General features: G+C 32.5%; 1 protein-coding gene across 2 annotated transcripts; it reads right to left on the bottom strand.

The window, feature by feature from the left end:
- LOC127735267 (protein mono-ADP-ribosyltransferase PARP14-like) lies at positions 1 to 26,872 on the bottom strand. Of its 2 annotated transcripts, none has more exons than XM_052245386.1 (7): positions 26,491 to 26,872; positions 24,830 to 25,005; positions 20,204 to 20,425; positions 17,720 to 17,944; positions 14,339 to 14,369; positions 12,168 to 12,764; positions 1 to 1,039 (listed from the first exon to the last, which is right to left on the bottom strand). In XM_052245386.1, the coding sequence occupies exons 1-7, from the start codon at positions 26,693 to 26,695 to the stop codon at positions 762 to 764; spliced, it is 1,734 nt and encodes a 577-aa protein (XP_052101346.1). In that variant the 5' UTR covers positions 26,696 to 26,872; the 3' UTR covers positions 1 to 761. The 2 variants fall into 2 exon arrangements, with proteins under 2 accessions (XP_052101346.1, XP_052101344.1); XM_052245384.1 differs by having other exon boundaries at positions 24,830 to 25,020.

The raw sequence follows: 26,872 nt of genomic DNA on the forward strand, positions 1-26,872 counted from the left end.
TGTACAAAACCGACTTTCATGACAAAGTAAGCATTTAATCATGACGCAGAAATAGAAAATTCTTATTCTTTTCGCCCCTTTTCAATAAATTATGTTTGTGATATTTGCATTCAAAAGGTAAATGACAGGGGAATACCAGTTGTGTATCGTATATTCAGTTTCATGAATATATTGAACAGATAAACAAGAAGTGTAAATGAAGGCTACATGACACGAAGATAATATTTATTGTACAAACTTAAACAAAATCCTTTCTAGATTTTGTCTTATAAATCCCTTATTTTCACTTAGTTAACTAATAATAGTAGAGTACGTGTAAAGTTAATTAATAAGTACACGAAAAACTTACATACTTAGCGGACGATAAATGGAATCAATTGCAAGTTCTTACGTTGTAACCTTTGCAGCGAATTGATGCTCAATTTTCGAAAAATCTGAATACGAAAATGATTTTGATAGAGAAGTTAATAATAACTGTTGGATCTTTAGTAAAATACAAGAAAAATACAAGAACGTTTTACAACCGAACAAAAAAGAAACATACATGACACTCATGTGACATGAACACTTATTAAAATAACATGTATTTCATCTTCCTTTTTGCTTTTTGGTAGATTTGTAAAAATTGTACACTAATTATAACAGTATTACGTGTACATTGTTTAAGTGTCGAGTAGATAACAGATAATAACATTGTTAGAAAGCAGTCAAAAAATCACGATCATGCTACAATGTCACAATCGCGCTTCTGTTTCCCGCTTTTATTTTCTTTTATACGTGATAATGTATTCTGGGTAGCACTGACTACTGTTATAAACAATAAACTCTCTGAAGTTCCACTGTCCATCAACAACTACGGAATCAAAGAATCCCTGCCCTCTGGGATTATGTGACGAATCACAACATTTATCTTTCTTGCAGGTTTTGCACGGTGGTCTTTGGAACGATTTTGGCTGGTCCGTAACATAAATCTCTCCAAGAAGCATTCTTGTGAGTATCATTTTTTTTGGTGATCTCTTATCTCGCTGATCTCTGGGATCTAGAAAATTCAAAGTAAAAATTACTTCTGCAACTTCAGGCTAATGTAGTGAAAGCATTTACTCTTGAACCATACAAATCATAGTTCAAGAAAAGAAACTTACCGACTTCTTTAATTAAATCTCTAACACGCTAGAAGGAATTCAAAGCATTGTTTTGTACACCGCGGTTTTTGGTGGGGTTCGTGTTGCTCAGTCTTTAGCTATCTGTGTTGTGCTTTGTGAACTGTAATTTGTCTTTTGGTCTTTTTTTTTGCCATGGCGTTGTCAGTTTATTTTCGTCTTATAAGTTTGAATTTCTGTTTGGTATCATTCGCCTCTCTTTTATTGATGTTTTCAAAAATTCATTTTGTTAACTTTAAAAGGATTTCAATTAAAGAATGAGACAAACATGTACCCAGTAATTTCCGCATTCTTAAATTGCACATTATCATCGTTAGATAACGGACAACAGCATGGCATCTAAATGAAGAAATAGCTGTTTTGTAAAAAAAAAAGGTGCAATATACCATCAACAACTATGGTAAAAGAGAAATTTGAAATATGATTTAAGAGGACAATACACGAACAGAACAAATAAAAATCTGCAAAATATTTGTGAATAACGGGAATAATTTTTTTTCTTAATTGAAATGAACGGTAAATTTTTAAATCTCTTTGTGGCATGGTTTTCAATGCAATGAAGAAAAAGATATGTTGACTTTGTTAAAGGGTCTATTTTAATGTTTTATTTATATTTTGTGCTTTTGATAATTATTTATTGAATTAACTGATTACCTGTTTGGGGTCTGGGCGTAAAAAAAGTTTTAAACAAACCAAGGAGTTTGATTTATGCAAATCAAGTTCCGGTTCAAAACTATATTGTACCATTATTAGTAGTAATCAGGAAGTAGAAGCTTATTTTTTTTCGTGATCAGATTTGACAACCTTTTGTTTGATCTATATCATATTTCTGCTTAGAGTTGAGACATTTATTTTTAATCCCACATTACATTCTATAACCGCATTAATTTAATGTTTCATTATCCTACTTCAAAACGTGTTTGAAAAGCTTTATATTTATTGATTTCTGATGCAGATAGTCATGATCGTTCGAACTTTCTTTTTATTGTTGGCGGGAGGAACGACTACTTTCGTCATGTGATTTCAGAGAAATGTTTTGTGACGAATCGTTTTATAACCTTAGTTATGGATGGAAATAGAAAACGATACCTTACAAAATTCCACAAGGAATTGAAAAACATAAAATTATGTGTCACACATTAAAGGAACAAAGGTCAAAACCCGCTCAGAAATCAAAAATAGAAGATTTAGGATCTAAGTACGACACAATATGTCAATGAAACTTAAGGTCAATCTGAATAGTGCATATGCGTAAAATATATTATATTCTACTTAAAATATTTTTGCAAGGAAACGTCTGATGGAAAAATAAAGTTTTGTCAATAATGTATATAATTAAATGAAAGCAAAGAAAACATTACAAACAATTTTAAAATACGTCCAGTAATTCAAAGACCTGTAACCACCGAATTTCTAAGATTATTTTTGGACATAATACCAAGATCCTTTACCAAGCATGTTGAATTGCCGTTAGTAATCAAATATTGAAGGCGTTTTACTTTCGTCAGGTTTTGAAAACCTTTTGTTAGATTCATATCTGTTATTGCTGAATTTTGAAATACTTGCATTAGAAATTATAATTCCTCCCCATCCCCCACTAACCCCCCCCCCCCCCCCCCCCTCCCCCTCCCTCATATTTCATTTTATAATTTGAAAGACATTTTGGAATGTTATTTACATTTCAGCTTGAATTAATGCAGATTTAAATCTTCTATGTATCTTTCAGGTTGAAGAAGGTTAAAAACATATTAAATTGGCTTTTCAGTGATTTATCAAACCATATACTAATATAGACTATAGTGGTAAATATTCTTCAGAAAGCTTAGTTCGTTTACTCTAAGCGCATTTCGGTAAAATAAAATTGAAATTTCAGTCGTTTCAAACTTTGAACTGCAGTGAAACAAAAATAAATTCATCGAACACAGAAAAACACAAAGGACAACTGTTCATCTTTATCATTCCACTGATTGAGATAAGAAAACCAAAACCAAAAAACAAAAGGCTCTTAAGAGCGTGTGTCACTCACCTAGATATATGTGCATTAAAAACATTATAGACTAGAATATAATTCATGACTAAAATTTCTTTTTTTTTGCTGATCATTTTTGTTGTTGACAGTTTCTCTCTTCTACAGTTTTTGCCGAAAATGCAAAAATGGATTAACAAACTTCCCATTAAGGACAATAACTCATATAAGGAGTGAACCGACAATTTCAGCTATGTGACTTATTTGTAGATTTTGTTTTGCCAATCATTTTTGCTTTTTAAAGTTTCTCTTAAGCTACAATAGTATTTTGCCCAAAACACAAAAACCAATGGTAAAAAATCTCATTTGAGGCAATAACTCTTATAAGGAGTTGACTGCAATTTCGGCTATGCTGAATATTTAAGAGATCTTGTCTTTTTGCTGTTTAAAGTTTCTCTATAATATCTTATTTATATAGAATTATCAAGGTAATAGACAAAATTGAAAACACTTGATCATTTAAGGGCAATAACTCCTTAAAGAAATCTACTCATGATTTCGACTATATATAAATAAGAAGATGTGGTATGAGTGCCAATGAGACAACTCTCCATCCAAGTCACAATGTATAAAAAGTAAACAATTACAGGTCAAAGTACGGCCTTCAACACGGAACCTGGGTTCACACCGAACAGCAAGCTATAAAGGGCCCCAAAATGACTAGTGTAAAACAATTCAAACAGGAAAACCAACGGTCTAATCTATATAAAAAACGAGAAACGAGAAACACTTATGAACCACACCAACAAACGACAACCACTGAACATCAGGCTCCTGAATTAGGACAGGTGCATACAAATGCAGCAGGTTTAAACGTTTTAACAGGCGCCAATCTTCACCCTTACCTAAGATAGTAGTGTAACATTACAACATAAAACGACACACTATAAAATATCAATTGAAATGGCTGAACTCGATCAAAAAGACATATAAACATGTTGACTTATAAGTAGATCTTTTCTTGTTGATAAGTTTTGCTTTTAAAATTTCTTTTTATCTATTACTATATATTATAGTTCTGAAGATAATAGGCATAAACGCAAACGATTGGTAAAAATCTCCATTTAAGGGCAACAATAAACTAAAAGTAGTTCACTGAAAATTTCGACTATGTTGATTTTTTGTAGATAATGTTTTACCGATAATTTTTGCTGAAGAAAGTTTTTCACTAGTTTTTATACTTTTCAAGATAATGGACAAATCAAAAACAATTGGTAAAAATGGTCATTTTTTAACGAGATACAAGTACCCCGAGGATAATTGTGGTCAAATTCAGTTCAATCTAGCCCTGTATTTTCAGAGAATATTTTTATAAAAGTTAACCGGTAACGGACGACGACAGACGATGGACACTAACTGAAAGAAAAAACTTACACTAAAGGATCAGGTGAACTAAAAAGGAGGGTAAGGTACTTGAACGCTATTCACCACATCACATGTTATAATGCTAGTCCAAAGTCAGATATCTCGAAGACTGCAAATTCGCTTCACCAGTAAAACACGAATATCAGTCGATTTATACGGTTATAACCGGTTTCACTTTTTATCAACTTATTGTTATAGGTTTTTCTCATTGATACTGAATTTGTTTCGAAACAGTACATTCATTTTGCCTCTAGCATTTACAAGGTTATACATGTGTTTTCCGACACTACAGAACCTTGCACAAATAGTCCATGTTTTTTATTGGGAAACTTTTTGTGTAAAACAAGGATCCGAAGCCAACATAACATTTATTTTATTACCAACGAGTTGGTATAACTGCTGGGAGACTAACTGTTCCCTAGTTTAGTTGCCAGGGATTTTTTTCTTATTGATTATTATGATATATGTATTTGTATTTTTCAATAACAAAACATTACATTTGATGATAAAAGAGAACCATATACAAATATTTCGACATAGAAAGGTCAAGTGAACTTTCTTTAAATTTAATTCAACCACATTTTTATCTAGAACTGTCGAATAACATAAGGTGTATAAAAGAACGTACAATGAAAATCAATACAAGAAAAGAACTTACTAAAATTAACTCTGGAATGTCTACTTTAAGATGAAGAACAGCAATAAAAGCTATGTTTCTTTGCTATGGGTATTATTAAGTACGAGATTTTGTGTCATTAATTTATTATACACCACACCCCTTGTTTTCCATAATGTATAATAAATAAAAGAACAGAGTTCTAATGTCCCCCGCGTTGCACGTACATATTTTATCTGTCCAAGGACAATAACGTTTTGTTCTTTAAAACTTTTAAAAATATCTTAACGAAATTAAGGGTGAATGCACCAACATTGCAATTTTCCATATAATCAATATTTTCAAAAGACATATAACTCTTCTTAAAATAGTTGATCAGCACTGATTTTCGAACTTGTCCGAAAATTGCTAATATAAACCTGTGATTTAGGTTCGATAAAAATCTACTAGAATTGTACACGTAAGAGAGCTTACAATTTAAGACCTGTGGAACGGACGTCCGGTATTTCTATATCCTCCATCCAAAGACTATGTGATCAACTTTCCAAATGACCGAGGATTTGTTAAGAAAGTAAGGAAATATCTTTTGAACTTGACATAATAACAATATTGAAATCTGACCTAGAACTTGACCTAAATTGATATTTTCCTCTTATTTATTTTCATAATCAGATTTATTAGTGATTGTCCTAAATATAAGAAGGTTATCCTTTATAATTGGCTTAAATGGTGTTTGATGAGGAAATAGAATATATCTGTAAAAGTTGTCCTATATACTTTATAGTTTATATGACAGATGATACAGCCTAATGACAGGATTAACATACAATAATGTAAAGCTTGGCTTTTAATTATTATCTGTTTTCAATTACTGGAGAAAAAATAATTAACATTTATCAAGCATACATTTTTGCACATTGTAGAAATTATTTTCATACTATGGTTCTTTTTTTTAAAATTAGCAAGAAAAATTGATATTTGGCAGCATTATTGACGTGCACTTCTGTAACGATTTTGGGTTCTAATTTCTTTTTACCGTTTTGTTTTTAGACAAAGTATTTTGCAAGTTTTTAATTCCAATATTTTATGTATAGCATGAAATAAGTATTTATATATGTTAAATGAGCATATGTGTTTCTTGTGTTTTTGTTTGATTTTACGTGTGTGGTGAAAATGGGAAACTAGAAGATAGCAATAATAACTATAATTATCTTTATGGATTAAGGGGCACAACTTTTGGTATAAGATGAATGGTTTGTTCCTGATGAAAACCGTTCTATTGATTTGGAATAATTTGAGAGTTCTAAAGATGTTATGATTACACAGTCTTCAGCAGCGTAACAATAGGTGGAAAAGGGGAGGGGTCATGGAAATGTTCAGGTTATTTCAGCAACGCAGGATTACTGTATTTTGACCTTTTATGTCCTTCCATATTTAAGTTTTTTCTGCACATACTGTTCAACTCATTCTTCACGTTGGCCTGCTGCCATAATTTTATCAATGCCTTGCCAATTTGTTCGGGAAGATATTTTTAAGTGACTAATGAGTATGATGATGGTTTCGAGTCTAAAGCGGGGTTATTAAAAGAATGACACTTTAATATTCGGGGTGTGGTGTGGAAATTAATATTCTGGCCTGGTCATCACTGGAAAACATAACCTTGCACAAGACAGGATGAAAATGAATATTAAGTCGTAGAGTTTAGTTTAAGTGTTGCGAACACCAACACCGCACCGACTTAAGCTCAATGTTAACATGGCCTAAGTCACATGTCGATGAATTAAGGTGAAAGTATTAATTTCTAATTTGAAAACACCGATTTTTCAGAATAATGAATATCAGATTGTAATAAGTAAAAATGTGTCTTATGAAATCAGTATTTAAGCACTTAGAATTCTTCAGAAAAGGTTAGTCGGCATTCGCTTCTGGTCTTTTTATAACGTAACTGCATTATGAAAGAACTTCTTTCAATAAACCCTGTGTCCGATAGAACATCGGAATTATTAAGGGTAATAGGATCTATTAGTAACATTAATCTTCCATCATTACTATTTAAGTCAGAAGAATTCTAATACAAAATAAAATTAATGTCAGTTCCTGATATTTATATAGCTTAATTACGAAATGTTGTAGTTTATTGGTTGTTTAAGATCTATGTCTGACAGATGTATTAATTTTTTATCTGTATGAGAATGTTTAATTGACAAAAATAATATTAATTATAACTAATTATATATGGGCGATAATAAAAAATAAGCTATTATCCCCATAAAAAAAAATACAAGAGGCTACAATTAGTATTCAAAGTTTAACAAGGAAACATGTTTAAAAGAGGGAACAAAATCATATGTATCTTAATTCTGAAATATGACAGAGATTATATTTAAAGGCAGTGATATTCATCATTTCACACAAATTACTTCTTAACATGATTTTTCAGATTTCTTTATGGGTCATGTTTCCTGCTTTAAGTAGCGGTGGCGACAATGTTTATTGATTGTTGGTTGCTTAAACGTCCAGTGGCAAATATGTCATGCATGTTCAGGACGATCGCGACAATGTTTAAAATTATACTAGTTATCTACCAAAGTTCTTTAAAAATGGACCATAAAAGTTTTATCCCAGCAGAGATGAGTAGCAATAGGTCCCTAGCATGATGTTTAAGTTTGTTTTTTTTCTATTTCTTATTTTTTGGGAGAAAATTTTCATGTGGCAACTATGTTTGGAGACGACTTTGGTTATGAACAAAAATTCCTTAAAGAATTATAAATGTAGTATTTAACAAACGTTTGGTTGTCACCATTCCTTCACATTATTTCTTTGATCAACGTGTTGTCACATCTTCTATCATTCTTAGTTATATTGACGGACAGGTTTAAACGGCTTTTCATAGAATTCAAAATAGATAGACTCAAAAGTCGTGTATTGTTTTATATAACTTTATAATTGAAGAAGATACGAGGCATACGCCATTGAGACAACAATTGAACGACACAAAAGACATCAGTCCCAAGTAAGAAACCTTTGATTGTTTGAAGATTTTAAGCTGACAGCTTGGTGTGATTTGGTGTGAGGGTCATTAGGTATCTACATTTTTTATGAATGATTGATTGATTGGTGATTGCTTTACGCCGCAACAGCACAAAAAGGCTATATTACGGCGTGATTATTTATGAATATCCATGAAATCATTTTTGATTATATCTAACAGGTCTACACACAAAATGAAATCATCAACAGTAGACAATTATCGAACGACACAAATGACATCTGTCCCAATGCAAGTAATGAACCTTAACTATTCGCCACCTGTCATTATTTGAGGACTTTACGATGACCTCTAGATGTGATTGGGTTATTAGTGTCGCTGGGTGGCTGTATCATTTACGAATATCCCTGAAATAATTTTGATCATATCTAGAGGTCAACATACAGTTATCAACAATATATACAAGTGTCAATACAATATTGTACGCTCTATAAATCGGCCAGAATCTATAGAAAAATACTGAATAAAATTAAAAGACAGTCAAAGATCTGCCAAATTCTCTAAATGACAGAAAAAAGATTATATGAGTCTTCTGTAGACGAAAAGCGCGTCTGGCGGGCAAAGTGTATTGCCTGGACTGGACTGGACTGTGGACCGGACTAGAAAAGACTGGACTCTCACGTCGTTTTTTTAAATAACATGCACTTATTTTTATTTGTTTACATGTTATCTTCATGTTTATTACAACTGTACTTTATACTTTTTCATTAATAAAATCATTTTGATTTATAATCTTGTCTGTCAATAAAAGTTGTATTTATTAATGACATTCGACCTTAGAACAGATGTTTTATATCTATTAAGTTACAGATTTGAATGTCTTATATCTATTTAGGTACAAATTGGAATGTCAGCATCAATTTTATTTTATAAAGCAGATAGAAGGACATAAATTATCCTGTATTGTATTTATAGATATTACAGGAGATAACCACCGGCTACTTTCATCATTTTGCCCTGACAAATGAAAGAAGTTTCTTTTAGAACTCAACACTCCTTTGTTTAATTTCGATTAATAGAACAACAAACTATACATACCAGGAAGTATACGACTAATACAAACTAGTCTAGAAAAGGTCATTAACCTGCCTACAAAGACCGATTCAGGAGAGAACACAAATATAAACACGTAAAAGCATAATAATTAAGGAGTTAACTTTAAAATAAAACACGTAAAAGCACAACAATTAAGAAGATAACATAAAAAAACGTAAAATCAGAACAATTATAAATATCACAACCTTCAATCTTGTTCGCAGTTACTGACACAGGCTTACACAGTTCTTGATATGTTGAAATGAAACCATGCCAGCCTTAATTGTAATGTCGGCTGTTGAATATCGGTGTCAAATTTATTCAGTAATGACTAAAAGAATAAGGGTACATAGTCCTGTACAACTCCCAGAGTAAATCAAGCAAAAACATGTCTTGTTTCAAATTAAGATTTAAAAAATGTTGTTATTAAAAAAAACTATAATTTCAAAAAGACACATTAATCACCATTTAATACTGGTAGACATTGACATGACATATTATCAGTAAACATTTCATCGTTTATAATAGATTTTGATTTTGGAATTCAAAGATTAAAAACACATTGCATTAACATACTTTCTCCCTTATTTGTACGTTCTGTAATGTTCAATTTGTATGTTATTTCACTAATTGAGATTACAATGAAACTAGAGACTTTAAAGAGCTTGTGTTGCTCACCTAGGTCTATGTGCATCTTCAACAATGGATACTCTCCATCTTTGTGGACTAGAATAGGAGTCATGACAAAAATCTCGTCTTTGCTGATCTAGTCTTGCTGATCATTTTTGCTTATTTAAGATTCTAACTATCTAATGCAGTTTTTCATATAGTTGGCAACAACGCAAAAAAATGACAAAAATCCTTATTAAAGAAAACAACTCCAATAAGGGGTCATCAGACGATTTAAACCATGTTCACTCATTTGTAGAGCTTGTCTTGCTAATCATTTGGCTTATCTAAGTTTCTATCTATATATCACAGTTTTTCAGATATGAGGCAAAAACGGAAACAAATTGGTCAGAACCATCATTAATGGGCAATAACTCAAATAAGGGGTCATCAGACGATTTCAACTATTCAAATTGTTTGTAGATCTTGTCTTGTTGATCACTTTTGCCTATTCAAGTTTCTTTCTATCAATTATCCTTTATCAGATATAAGGCAAAAACGCAAAATAATAGTAAAAATCGTCATTAAAGGGCAATACCTCCAATAAGGCGTCATCTGACGATTTCAATCATGCTGACTTATTTGCAGAACTTATCTTACTGATCATTTTAGCTATACAAAGTTTGTCTCTATCTATTATAATTTTCAAGATAATAGGCAATAATGTTAAAAGTTGGGAAAATTTGTCATTTAAGGGCGATAACTCCTATAAAAAGTCGTATAACAGTTTAGCAGTAAATGGACACTAGATAGATTTCAACATTCAAAACATTTCTGCCCTTGTCAAATTTTCTCTATTTATATCATTATTTTAAAGTAATAGGCAAAACTTTCATTTTACCCCTATGTTCTATTTTTAGCCATGTCGGCTATCTTGGTTGGCAAGCGGGGTCATCGGACAAATTTTTTAAACTAGATAACCAAATGATGATTGTGGCCAAATCTAGTCGAATCTGGCCCAGACGACGACTGACGCAAAGTGATGAGAAAAGCTTACTTAGTCTTTCGGCCAGGTGAGCTAAAAAGGCGTATGATAGATGTAATATATATAGAGGCAATAGTAGTTTATTGATGTTCAAATCTCATAAATGCATTAAGATACAAATCAAGGTTAAAAACAAAACAAAATGATGGAATCGTTTGAACTCCATGTAGCACCCGCCATGCGTATAGTTTAACAATTCATAAATATATTTATTCGCCTGACACACTCCAGAGCCACTTCGGTTGTTATCTTTTGGTATATTTTCTCTATGTTTGTAACTTAGATCTTTGGTGACCGTGGTGGTTTTAGATCTTAGATAGTCTCTTTTAAAATTTATTCACAATTTTTAGAATAAGGGAGATTTGCAGCATTACATATTGTATTAACACGTATCTATTGTCGAACCGTATGAGAACATCTACAGGTCTATTTTGTGTCGTTTGGTTGCTTTCTTACAGCCCTAAAATACTTTTAAACATCTCATTTCATTCAAATAGATTTTATGTGTCTGAAGCACTTTTCTGGATTAATCTACATTATTACCTTAGAGAGAATATATCATTGCATAAATTATATCATTTTTATTTAGCAAAAAAAAATCAATGGCTTTAATCTTTTTCCTTTTATGTCCAGACCAATTATTGTATTTGCGTTTTAGTACTGAAAAGGGGAGTTATATTACGTTTTAACTATAAAACTAAGAAGCTACATTAAGAGGATAAGTATAAATCTATAACAAAGATGACAGATGACCTAAAAGCTATTTTGAAGATTGTACTTTAAGAACTTGTCTTTTTAGGCTTCGAGGCTTTCGATATGTTAGGTTTTTTCGGGCACTATGCACAGTTTAACGATACAAATTTCACCTTTTTTTTTCATTTTGCTGGACTACAGAATTAAATATCATGAATGTACGTTCGTAGAATGCTGTGTATTACAAAGCTAAAATTAACATCTGTGACTTTTTTGTTAACATCTAGCATATAATTCCACTAAAACTGGTGCATGTGGTCGTCCTAATCTTGCAGTGATATGTGAACGTTTGGTCCATGTTAAAGCTCTTATTGCGAGTTTAGAGGGTTGTTATTTTTTTTTTTGGCTTGGTTATTTGTGGCGTAAATTATTATTCCGTATTCATTCTTTTCAATAAGCATCATCATGTGATACTTTTATAATGCACGAACAGTAATAAGAGCGGTAAGACGCGTATGAGATATATGCCTTGTTTTCAAGTACAGTACATAATTACAAATTGTACTAACCTGCGTATTGATCACTTTTTGTTGAACTTTCAGCAGCATAAACACCTGGTCCAAACATAGCGTTTTCAGTCAATCTATTGTCAAAACCCTGAGCCGCTATAACGTCTATCCGTCCCACGGTTGTGCCATGGAATAAATAATGTTCATTTACCATTTGGCACATTTCACGTGTTAAGGTTTTCCCTGCTTTTTTCGTGGTCAAAATACCTCCATTTTTTGCATACGGTATGTCTTTAAGTCTTGTAAAAGTTCTTTCTAACTGTCCGACCTTATGAAACATTGTTGCTCTGCATTGGAAATACCTTTCTGCTAATAATGGGTTTTCTATTCTTTCTACGTCAAGAATTTGTATGTTAGCGTAATTTAATGCATTAAGTCCCCGTGAATCGCGACCATGTCCAACAAACTGCTTCATCCATGTATCCATAACAAGTTTTTCAATTGCAGAACGTTCTTCTGGGCTTACTTGCACCTGTTCCCAACACTTAGCAGATATCTGGTGACAATTCCATTCTCTAAGAGTCTTTGTTTGGTCGTACTTCGTCCAGTACGAAGGAGTTTTGAGATCGCCTTTATACATATCCATATGCAGCTGCACTAAATTAATTATAGAAAGATAGAAATGTTTTTTACACCTGCTAAGGATTTAAACTTTTTATAAGCAGTATTTATGGTTCTTGATATACTTTTCTATATAGATTTACCTTCATCGGACAAGCGCAAACCCAAAACTTTGAAAGGCAAATACAATGTATTTAAGAATAATACACGAGTAGCGATATGACTATAAAGGGACATTAAAATAATAGCCAAATCCACCTAAGGTCAACTTTGCCTGAGCGAGATGGATCTCAAGTTTCCTAATGATTTCTGAATATTAACTAATATTATTTGCTTCATTACAATTTATTTGTTTTATAGGATAATTATGTTGTATTGTTTGCATAAAATAGTTAATACAACTGTAAAATGTATATGTACAATTACATTTAATTGACTGTAAAAATTTGTTATGATAAATTGTCATAGACTGTATATGCTTTGCATGACATTTCTAAGAATGTACAATTTAGCGAATATTGTCTGCTTTATACATGCACCAAAAGTCATAATGTTCATCCAAAATATCTTCTTGGTGTGACAATAAAGATAATTGCTAAGAATCTTTGCATTTATCACGAAGAAGAAAATAAGTTAATTTTGCCGACAACAGTTAACCGATATTCAAATATCGTTTATCAATTCCCCCATTTCCACTTCATAGTAATCACATTCTTAGAAGATTGTTTTATCTAAAAAGCGAAATCAAATCGTAATTATTAATAATTTTTACTTGATCGCTAATGTCTAGTCGCCATGGGTTTCAACCGCCCTGAACTGAGTATTTCCGTAATTGTTCTATTATATTTGGGTCAAATTGAAGCTAACATTCATTGTATTTCTCTCCAATATGCAGAATTATATTATGAATCTATGAACACAAAAACAAACAATATGCTTTTTAGTTTAAAAATTGGCTCTGACACGCAATAAAGACATGAATAGAAAGAAATTCAGTTAAAAGGAATAATTTACCAAACAATCGACTGAGACGATTTAACTTACAGATGCTAATTAAGAAATTATTAATAGCACAACCATATCGTCAATGCACAGAGATATTCAGCAGAAAGTGTTTTGTCGTGTAAGTACCGATCAAAATCTTTAAATCATCCGAAATCAAAGATCACATTCTGATACAGACTTTCCTCTTCCATTATAGGTCTGTGTTTATAATTATCAGTTATCATGGTTATAATAATGATTATTCCTAAGAGACTGTTCAGACTGTTGACTACAAAGACATCAAATGATAACTTGGTAGGAATTAGCATTTTGGAAGATATATGCAGGAGATGCTTACCCTTTCCCTGAACCATGTCTCGATTCATTTGAAGGTTTTTCGGTTCCGTTTGTTTTCTCTAGGCTTGATATATTCCAAAATTATTTACGTGTTTTGAACATCGACGAATTACTGCTGCCTGTTATTTATTCTTGATCGTGTTTTCTTCCTTAGTTTCAAATTTGTATTTCTAATTTTATCTTAAATTCCACACTTATGCCATTTTACATAATTTAAGAGTGAAAGCTACCCATCCCAGACAATAAAGAATGAATATATTCTGTTATACCTGTTAATCTTTTAACCTCTGTCTTTAGTGCCTGAAATAAACAGATGATTACATACATAATACATTGAGTTAACAGTTTTCTATAAAGTTGTTCTCGAAGGTTTGGAATTTTGAAGCAAAGTGTCACAGTACTTAAATTATTTATACACGTGCTCTATGTTTTAGTTACCAAATGTCAAACGTTTGGTTATGTGTAGATACACGATAGGAGGGACTAAATTGCACGAGAAAGCTCTGCTTTCGAGTGCAATTTAGACCCTCCTATCGTGTATCACACATAACCAATCGTGTGCCATTTGGTAAATCACATGTGCCAAACGTTCATTCGACGTCATCGAGCTAGCTCAACGGTTGTTTTCCCGCGGTAGAATTTCAGTTTGCGGTTTGATGTGTATGGAGCAAAATGGATAATGCCAAAGTGAATTTACTAGAAATGGATTTTTTATATGCCCACTGGGATCAAAGTGTTGACGACATTACTTTATCCCAAATATGTACTGATATGGAAAATGAACACACTGTTTTTTGAAAAAATGGACGATTTAACCCTTTCACAGGCGTTAGATAAGTACGAAGTTGACATGGATGTGAACCACGAGGTAGACATTTCTCAATTAGATTTTCAGTTAACACAGGTTCCAATAACAGCCGACAATGTAATTGAACAGTTGGAGAAAATCATCATGCCGGAAACTAATGTCGCGGTAAAAGCAGAGGGTCATGTTAATAATGGACGGTATGGTAACTTCGTTAACGATATGGACATTGACGTTTTAGTTAAATCTACCGAGAGTAAAAACACCAGAAAGAATACAAATTGGAGTATATCTACGTTCAATGATTGGAGAAGTGCGCGCATAGCAAGCATGAGTTGTGCCATTCCGGAGCTCACAAGATTTACAGTTGGTGACATTAATCAATGGATGAGCCGTTTTGTGATTGAAACGAGGCGGCAAGACGGAAAACCGTACCCACCGAAAACATTGTACATGTTGTGTGTAGGAATATTGCGGCACCTACATGAAAATGAAATTCATATCAATTTCTTGGACGAAAAGTAGTCGCAATTTTATGAGTTTAGGCGTTCGCTTAGTGCTAGAATGACACAGCTAACGGCAGATGGAATAGGGACAACTCCAAAACAAGCAGAACCTATTAACTAAGAGAGTGAAGATATTCTTTGGGAGAACTGTTTGGTTTAAGGGGTGTAGACGAACACAGGAACTTGTCAACAGATCAGTTTAAAATTGGAAAAGATCAAAATGGACATTACATTGCCTTTTCTGGAAGAGCTAGCAAAGCCTACAAAGGTATGTATTATTAAAAATTAAAAGTTAACAATTAGGTTGTACTGTAATAAGAAGGTCAAGGTGGAATCGTTAATTTTCGGAAAATCAAAGTGTCTTCTTCGAGGTCCGCGTTGATATTGTCATTCAATGTTTAATCTTTATGTTTATCTAATGACGTAAATGTATACATTGTCAAAATTCAAATATTCGGCTTTCACTCTTGAGCATTCCTAAAAAAGGAAAATCCAGAAAAGCGATTTGGACGCATGAAATTTATAAAGTGTTTCATTTTTTGGTACCAATCATGAATGCTTTGGGATTCGAAACCTATAAAATATCTTATCGTATTATCTATCTTATTATAAGTCATGGCATGCATGAGGGTGTTGAAGGGAGTTTGCAGAAAAGAGAATATAAACGGGCAAAACGTACAAAGACTAGAGAATAATGAGGTGCTAAAATATAAAAAAAAATAGAGAAAAAAATGGCATGAAAATTGAAGAATACTGAAATGAAGGACCCCATCAAGATACTTATGCAAGTTTTCCCGAATGATTATGTATACAAACTTCACTTATAATTTTGATATCATGATTAAAATATTTATAAACTTTTTTTAAGAAGTCAAGACACATGAACTAGAATACACACATAAACATTTAATTCCGTTTCTAGTAATTTTGTATTAAATATCTTTTATCCTCGGTGTTTCAGGAGGACTTCATCAGAGACACCTGACTGCAAAAAAACATAAAGCACCATTTCCAAAATCTTAATTTATTTAAGATTTATGAAGATTACCTAAGTATTATTTCTGAAATGAACGGGAACTCGTTTTACAGACGACCTTTAGAGAAAGGTTGTGAAATCAAATTCAGTTCACAGCCATTAGGTGTAAATAAATTGTCATCAATATTTAATGAAAAGCATGTGTTTTGAGGCAGGAATCGAAGGTTAATTCACAAACCATTCCGGAAAAAGGACGTGTGCAACATCTCTCTATCAAGCTGGCGTTCCGGAGCAAGAGATAATGAATAGAACCGGACACAGATCTGTTGAAAGCGTTCGAAAATATAAACGAGCTTCAACGGAAATGCAAATGGATATTTCAAACATTCTTGAGCCAGGAGGCCCGCCAAAGAAATGTAAATTGGAATCACAAGACAAAAAAGAAAGCATGGAAATGTACAAATCTGCTCTAGATAGTATTAATTCCGGTAATGCTGATGGCAAATGTGTGTTTTCGCAGTACGTGTTAAATTTTACGGCCTCGATGAAATTAGATGTTTTCACAAAATCATATTCTACGTTTACTCAAGTGATATATATTCATTACGGAGTTAATGTGATATATTTGATTTCCTTAGTTCTGATTGATGTAGACACGAGTTACAATGAAGTGTTTTGGGAAATACTACACTGTTAATACTAATATACCGTTGTACAGTTGTATATTGAAAGTTGATATGTGGGAATATAAATTTTGAGTTATTAAAAGTTATTAATTAAAATAAAATTTTATGTTTTACTGATGCAGTATGGCTTGAAATCAAATATGTATAAATATAAGATGATGTGGTATAAATGCCAATGAGACAACTATCTGCCCGAGACTAACTAAGTTGATGTAATTGTCGAAACTTTCGTCCTCATTTTTGATTGATTAGCCAATCAGTAGCAACATCAAAAACTGTGATGGTTATCTGTTGTGTGGTTGGCTTACCAGACAAAAGTCCTTTAATACGCCCATAGTGTATGTGTAGATACCTCACACTTTTTACAACAGAAAGTCGAATGAACTATGGTACATTTTGCATTTGATACATATTTTTTAGATACACATAAAAACGTATATCCAATAAACAATAAAATCTTCGGAGCATACAAACCACGCATGCGTTTACTAATTTTTATACATCCTGCTTAGAAGGAAAATGATAGAAAATGCGTTAAGCAAAAAACATTCATTCAAACAATCATTTAATGCAGATTTTACTAAAACATGTTAACTTTTCCTCTTTTTTGGCCAAAATTGTCTTTAACAGTAAAGTTAAGCATATAAGTAAACTTTGCGTAATGTTGCTGTGCTCACCTTGAATATTACATGTTGCCTTCTGTGACATACAATGGACACTGAAGCATGGTGTATCTGTGGATTCTTCCCAAATTCTACAATTGTCGATATCATATTTCTTGCAATAACATCGTCTGGAAATCCCAAAAACCCATGCCCAAGTGGTGGTATTACCACACTTCTCAAAGCTACGTGAGATTGTCCCATTAGCACGAAACATTTTTTCAAGATTGCTTGTATTTCCTGATAATAAAATAATTATTAACTCATTAACAGATACCGTAGGAAATATAATTAGAATTGTGTCAAAGCAACTAATTCCTGAATATAATCCACAACATCAATCGTATCAAAATTTTGGACGATTTGACTTTGCTTTAAATGTTTAAAAAAATGTTTTTAAGCACATCATACTTTACATTCGCCGTCACCAATATTGTCCGAGTGGTTTAATCCGCAAATAGGTAAGATTTTTTAAGTTGGTCACAAAAGTACCAGGCAGTTTGAGAAACTTGTCCAAAATCATTTCGGACACACTAACGTGATGTCTTTCAACCAAGACGTGGTTGTTACCGGTAGTAAATATCATAAACTTAAAACAGAATTTTTTGGTTTTTTTTTCTCGTTTTTCGTTTTGTTTTTGTTGTTGTATTTTTGTTGTTGCGTTTTGGAAAGAAAAACAAGTATTTAGCCCACAAGTTTTCTTCCTGTAGCTGTGAGCACATATTGACCCTGCATTCAAAATTATGTCCTTGGTTGTTTAAAACATATTTGGTGATTGGATAAGCAAATGAATGGTCACTTGTGTGAACGTAAAACTGATTTGACCCTACCACATTTTGTGCATGTTACAAGTCAGACCATTTTGTCGGACGAGTCGAGTTTTTGTAGTTATAATAGTATTGTCTGCTTTATTGTCCAAAATTTTATAAATTCCTTTTATTTATTTTTTTAAGTATTTAATTTAGTATATGACAACTGTGTGCTCACAACCAATTCACAGAAACAAACCGACAGGGTCATAAAATATAATACAATCGATGATGTATACAGTATGCATCATAAACAGGTTATCTCGGGTATTTTAATACTCGGAAACGATTATCTCACGATGTGTATCATGTATGCTTTCATGTTAATGGTTCAAAGTTTAAGATCAGGTTCAGCAATGTCCTTAAGGGTGAAATTAAGAAAATCTAGAATTTAGAATTGATACTATAAGTCAGAAAAGCATTTGTTAAGGAACAAAATAACATAAAAATATTGATAGGTTATGGAGCTCTTTTCGAGATATTTAATTTTTTTTAAATGGCAGGAAAAGGCTGACTCGGACTTTTACCTTATATTTGCATTGGTATTATTTGCCGTAAAAAAATGGGTCTCAAATCGAAAGAAAAGAAATCTAGAATCTGCTTAAATTTTGGTAAATGACCTTTTATGAGCTATTAAAGTCTTATATGAAAAGAAAAATGGGTTTTATGGGGCAAAATATTTTACCCTGTATCGTAGGAAAAAAACCAAGGAGTCCGAACATCGGACACAAATTCCTAAACCTGACCTAAGTACATCCTTAAGTATCTACCTCATTGTGATTACGTCCTTAAGTTTATACCTCATTTTGATAACGTCCTTCAGTATCTACCTCCTTGTGAAAACAAAATTTACTTAAAAGCGATGAACGGCCATGCGCGGCTAACAACTCTTGTAAAAATTAACGTTCATAATACGAGTGGGGAAATAAATACACAATGCAAAGAGTACCTAGCGTAATATATCTCATGTGAATTGACCCACTTTTAAGATATTCTAAAAGTAATTACACTGTTAAATATTAAAACAGTTATAAGTTTCCTGCTTTTTATGCATTGTAGTCATTTCTTGCGTAACGAGAATTTACTTATCTTGTATTCTAGTTGACATATACCTTGCTTAATCTATATTACGAAAAGTGCACAGTTTTCCACTCAGTATTCAGTTGAAGCAGATATAGAACTGTATTTTGAAATGTAATCGAATACTAGAGAATTGTTAATATATTACGTAGATAATGCTATATGTTATATATACATTTGAAGCCCGATTTAAGACTGTATTTACAGAATGTATGTAGGAAAAACGACAACTTGCATTCCTTTAAGTATAATGTATTTCCCAATTCGCTTCTTAAATATAATGAATCTTGTATGTCGCTTTTGTTGGGTTTTCTCTAAGTAGTAGTAACAGGTTGGTCGTTATGGGATAATTATACTCAGACTCAGTTTGTGTTACACTCATGAAATTACATATATAATCTATTGTAGAGGAAGTACCTTTCAATATAGATGATGAAAAGTGTTTTTAAAGTTCTTTTTGGAACCCAAATGAATAGATAATAACCCATGTCACAGATTCAATAACGTGGATCATGTTTATGGTTTCTTTTATGGGATATTGTAAGTACACCTCTATTGCATACAATTCAATTTAATTCAATATGCAGGCTTAGTTTACATTGACACGTACCTGTTCATTGTTATTCCAGCTAGGTAGCGCTACATGGTATATTTTAGAGCATTTAAGCTGCCCTCCAGAGGTTATAGCTACATCACCAAATGATATCCCATCTGAATAATTATCATCACATTCTTGTTGTATTACTTGACCACCAACTGCAAAAATGGCACTTGAACCAACACCTTTTGTTAAGTCGAGATCAGTAGCAACGCTATTTACTATGACATCAGCCTGAAAGAGAAAAATAACTTGCATGATCTGAATGTAAACCTATAACAACATAGAATAAGGAGATGTGGTTTAATTGCCAATGAAACTTATACCGTTTAGTTAGCAATAAAAGGCTTACAAGAATAACAGGTTCCTAACATGAGGCAGGCACAAAAATAAAATGCGATGGGGTTAAACTTACATGTGAGCAACCCTCCTCTAACCTGGTACAATGGTGTTACAAGAAACAACTGTTAGAAATCAGTTAAAATGGATTGATACGCCAGATCGACACAAGTACAAGCAACAAGTATTATAAAAACAAAAGACACAATACACGGATATTAAAAAACTCGCAATTACTGAAAGCTAGTTCAAAGCCATGTTTATAACAACTAATAAATAAAACATGTTTTCCAAATTATAGTATCAGTACACATAGTGTAAAGACTTCATAAGCGGTAAAAGCACGAACATGTTTTCTTCCTATATCTTTGCATTCATTTCTTTTTTTTTATATACTTTTCTGTAATTTAAAAAAAAGACATAATAAATTAATTCATAATCTAAAACAAGACCGATACAATTAAAAGAACTAAGAAACTAAGACTTCAACTCCCTCAGGAAAAGTTGACCTTGGATGGATTTGGCTATTATGTTTAATTCCTTTTTGGTCATATGGCTGTTCAAATATTCTCTTACATCATTCAGAGGCGGATTAAGGGGGAGGGCGTGGCCCCCCTTGTGAAGCTTCATATATGTTAAATGCAGTCTTTTTTTGCAAGTATCACTCCAAACGTTGGCTTGTCAGGGGTCCCCCTTTTTCAAAATCCTTGATCCGCACGTGTCTGTCATTGGCTTTCAAAAATTCGAAATTGAGCGTTCCTGATGAAGGTAAATCCAGAAAAGCGCTTCTTTCGGACGCATGAAATTTATGAAGTGTTGTTTTCATTTTTAAAACTAAATTGAAAGAGTTATGATTAACAATAACATGGTTCGTGTAAACGAACGCCTGATCAGTGCTAATTCTTAATATGATTACCTGCATGTTAAACCGAGTTTAAGATTGTGGAGATCGATACGCTGTTGTGTTTATTGACACAACAACCAATAGTTACATTTATCTAGCTCCAGATTTTCAGTCAATTAGTCTTATCGAGAAAACGGACGCGGAAGTTAAATCAAGTTTAGTTTGGTTAAAATTTTAATGTAATATTTAAACGCAGTTTACATGTATCTAACCCACCTAGCCAGAAACTACAAATAACATTGTTACTACCGAGTCATTTTAATGCTTGATTGTTTTTTTTTTTTGTATAGCGTAACGTCCAATGGCAAATATTTCCTGCATATTCAGGATAAGAACAAATTAACTATAAATCAAATAGGTAGGTTTTGAAAAATTAGTCAACAGCAAATACCAATTGTCAAGTATTTTGGTTTGACTCGGTCGGGGATTAATACACCTAATCGCTATTTATTCCATTCCGGATAAGTTCTAAAATTACACAACTTTTTCATCAAGTTGAAGCTATCTGGGACCCTGTTTAAACAATGCACCATGCATGATACTTTTTAATGAAACCTATTTAAAACATCGTAAATACTTCAAACAAAATATTTTTTTTGCTATAATTTGAGTTTCGAAAAAGTGGATCATGATCTATCAAAGTTTCATATTGATCGGTTTTTAAATTTTTCCCTCCCTCAGCTCCTTACTGATGACCTTTGTTTTTTGCCTGTTGAACCAAACAGGAAGTTGTCTAAATGACTGTTTTTTCCGGATTGGACTAAGTAGCGATAAGGTGTATGGTAAGCACGAGACCACCGACGAATTTAGATGAAACCACAGGCATGAGATACAGACAGATTTATCGTTCTAACACATGAAAAAGTAAAATATGTCTGTTTCAACCTGTTTATTTGCCCAGTACTTTGATCAAAACGTGTGCAAATGGAATTTACTACAGCACGGACTCTTCGAGGTTTCATTAAAATCCATCCAGTCTTCAGAAGTTGTGGAAAGCATGTTTATTTTTGGAACTTTTAGCATTAAACGAATAACTATCAAAACTCTTTTTTGACAATGGGAACATGCAAGCTGATCCAAATTTGAAATAAAAAGTTGTACAACTAAATTCAGTACACAACATTTACATTAAGTTTCCCTTCACCAATTTAGTTATACGGGCAGCTTATGGATGGATAATTCAAACGATATCCCAACGTTCGCATTAGTATGCCAGTGTACTATGCTACTATTAAATTGAATTCATTTTTCATAGAAAAAAATAAATATAGAATGATGTCATAGCATGTGTTCAATAATATACTACCAACATTGTTCTAAATTTAACTTTAAAACAGGAAATAAAAACCAAACTTTCCTGTAATATGTCAGTATTCATATACGTTGGACATGTTTTCCTGGAAAATTTTAGAAAACAAAATCTTAGTTTCTTCAATCGACACTGCAAAAATTAAGAAGCTATCATTTATATTCGACTCCATTACTGGATAGGTATAGCTTACGGACTAAACTTTTATTTGTGTGTTTTAGTATGAAGAAAGTTTTGTCTGGTTTTCCATGTTTTTTATTATACAATATTAAAACATCAAATTTATTTACCTGTAAAATGTGCACTTACCATTCATTTCTTAATCATTGTTCGACTTTAAAATATAGGGAAATAAGAAACATGAATGACCATTTCAAGTGGGAGTTAACTTTTGTATGAAATTTTGTAATGTGAAACTTGTTTGTTTCAGACTTAAATTAGAGTTATACGTTCATTACTCGCACAGCAAAACATTTGGAATTTAAAAACAAACAACTAAAGCAGATTGCCCTGACGCAAAAACGACAAATTAAATCAAAAGTGATAGAAAATAATTTGTATAAGGTTTTTAATCTATTTATTTTTTAGGTCAGACATATTTTTTATTACATATGACATATACCAAATAGGAATAACAGCAGTCTATTCACTGGGTACAAAGATATTTAATATATAGTTCGTAATTACTACAAAATAACAATTGCTGGATAAAAATACATGCATGGTGATTGCTTAACGTTCAAATAAATATATAATTATTTTGCATTATAGCAAAAAAAAATTGCTTGCTTCCTTTAAAATATATCAATATATCATATTCAAACATGGTACAATAGTCATAAGTGATATTGGCAAAATACTAGGAGAGTACCTTCTGAAAAATATGTTGTCTGATTTAACATGAATAACAAAACGTTTTTCAGTAGTTTCAGTGTTATTGGATATTGTTGGTGGCAACATTAAATTCCCCATCAGTGTCAAAATAAAAACACTTGTTAAAGACTTCCACGGAATATATATGCCAACTTCGGTTTCAATCACTATAGTCATGATAATTGTTCTTGAGAAGAAGATCTTTGAAAATCAGACCAATTAGATCTCATTTTGGCCAAAAGAGGCCATATATTGGACTTTTCATCAAGACTAAGATAATAGCACTTGGTAATTAGTTTCCTGGGAAACTTTGTTTGTTTTGACCTCTATGGTGCACTCGTTCTTGAAATGAAAACCAAAATGTATTTTTCATAGGGCTTCAATGGCGGCTATTTGAATTTCTGATTTACACAAAAGTAGCAGCACTTTATTACCACCTTCATATTTGTAGAGTTTGTTTCAATAGGTCCATATACATAAGGAAGATGTTCATAATACGGTGGAAAACACTCAATTTTCAGTACAAACAATAGGTTACTAATATCTTTGTTGACAAGAGAAGGTACTAATTTTGAATCAAAGGGGTTGGTCCCAAAACGGATCTTTTAGAAGGACATGTAAACGCTAGTTGTTTTTTTTATAATCATCTCACATCACGACTTCGGTGAAATAAAAGCTGTGTACAGATATATTATATTAATAACACATATATATATAGCAGCTGAGAGGGTGTTACCCCGAGAAAAGATTGTCAACCGAGGCGAAGCCAAGGTTGACAATGATTTTTCGAGGAGTAACAATCTACTCTATCAACCTCGCAGCTGTGTGTTGTGTAATTGATTATACTGAATGTTCTGTCATTATTTTCTCCCAATATTCTAAATTGAAAGTATATAACTATGACGTCATGTACATAAAAACGTGACAGTTATTAGAAAAACAATAAAAGTGAAGAAAGATGTAATTTTTATTTTGACAAGTCTATGAAAAAGTTCGTCCAAAACGTATAACTTGACCATTGTTTTTAAAATAATTGATGTAAATTCAATTCATTGTCCTTTAAATTATCGATTTTTAATTTGTCTCCCGCTGATCGAGCCATAGGATAGAGTAAATTGCCTCCGGCACTGAGATGAAAGAAAATAAAAGATAAGGCATGTAAAATGTAAATAAAACAAAATAAAAGAATTCAGTCTAAATTTCAAAGAGTTACCTCTTGCTCTGCCAGGTTACCACTTTTGACCTTCAGAGAAATATTACCAATGTCAATAGAGACATCGAAGTTCTTTCGTTTCGTAGGCACAGCTTTTTGAGTTTGTTTTGTTGTTTGAGGGTTGCGTTGTGGCCTCATCCCTCCTCTTGCACCTCCAATGAACATAGGGGCTAGATCTGTTTGAAAATTATCTGTATGTGAATTTGAAATACTTGCAATGTGTCCTTCTATGTACACTGTTCACTTAAAAGTAGTCGTTTGAAATGAATAACAGATTTATTTCAAGACATAGGTTTCTTTGGATACACTAAATTTCACCCATTACTTTGGATGAATAGTAAACTTAAGAGATGTCCAAGTGTTATTTCAATACTCATTATATACTCCATGGGAAACCCATTTTTATATGTGAAAAGCACTTACAAGACTATCTTTGAGACTAGTATATTCGTTCTTTATTTTTAAAAGACAATTTAATACGTGTTTCCTTATAAAGAAACCTATTAGCTTTTTTCTGTTAGAGCAGAATTGAAACCTTCATATTTGTAGTTGCAGGCTGCGCGTTTAATGATTTAGCCAAAATATTTGAATTTTGTTAACATAAACTTGTCTATTTTACTTGACCTTTCACCTAAAAACATTGCTGTTCACTGTACATATAGTATATAATTTTTTTTTTGAAAACGAAGAGTTGAAATTTAGAGACTAGGAATTATTCTATCATCATGTTCATGATTTTATGTACCAGTAAAGACCTCTTGGTGTCTTTTGCTTGGTTGTGTCATTGGCTTGCTGTCTCATTATCGTATGTCCGCACTCTTTAATTCATAATGCAACAAAAAAACAAAAAAAAGTTAGAAATATTTTGAGGCCCTTACTGAATCTTTCATTTGACAGAATGTATAATACATATAAATTTAACATTAAAAATGTAACATGCATATCATCGTTCGCAGCCTTAGAACCGCAAAAGCCATTGATATGTTATAAATTAGGTCGTTAGTTGTTTCATATTTTTCATGTCGTGGCCCTTTTATAGCCGACCATATGGTAACGGGTTTTTTTTCAATGTTGAGGGCCGTACGGTTGCCTATATTTGCTTACATCCACTTTATTTGAACTTTGGTGGATAGTTGTCTCATTGGCAATCATACCGCATCTTATTTTTATATTGTAGTATGAATAAAAGATATCGGGTAAACGTCAATGAGACAGCAACCCTATGACAAAATAACCAAGACAACTAGGCGTCAACATAGACAGTTAGTATTTAACAATTATACACATATGTCTATACAATATGTTAAGCTCTTGAACGCACCAAGTCTAAACATATGTGCATAATTTAAAAGACTGTCAAACTACTATCATCAACGCAACAAACTAAATTTCTGAAATCTAACTGAGGACAAGAACATAAAGATGTGGTGGGCTTAATCTTTTTTTTTTTAACTCTCCCGGTTTTTAATCTAGATCAGACTATGCAAAAAGTGTACGAAGGGCCAGCTGAGGACCACCTCCGGGTGCGGGATTTTCTCGATGCATTGAAGACCCATTGGTGGCCTTCGGCTGTTGTCTGCTGTTTGGTCGGGTTGTTGTCTCTTTGACATATTCCCCATTTCCATTCTCAATTTTACTAATATATATATGAAGATGTTTACCTTCCGAGTCGTCCGAGTCGCTAGAGTCATCGTCGAAACCTATAGGAGAATTCTGCTGCGCCAGTAACCTAGCAATTCTAATATCCATGTGATCCATATTATTTCCCCACATACCATTATTAACTGGCCGACGTCCATTCATATCGGCGAAAAGATCTCTTGTGGGTGTACTTCCTCCAATTCTGATACAATTAATCCGGTTCATCTTTATCTATGGCTTCACAAGATTCCTAAATGAGATTTTTTTCTATGTGGTACAAGGTTCTCCTATGTTCATACGAATATTTATACAATTCATACAAATGCACATACAGACTATAATCACACGAATGCGCAAATCATATTCTGTATTTACACACAATGCGGAAATAATTGTATAAGG

The sequence above is a fragment of the Mytilus californianus genome, unplaced genomic scaffold (assembly GCF_021869535.1).
Source record: "Mytilus californianus isolate M0D057914Y unplaced genomic scaffold, xbMytCali1.0.p SCAF_3, whole genome shotgun sequence".
Lineage (NCBI taxonomy): Eukaryota > Metazoa > Mollusca > Bivalvia > Mytilida > Mytilidae > Mytilus > Mytilus californianus.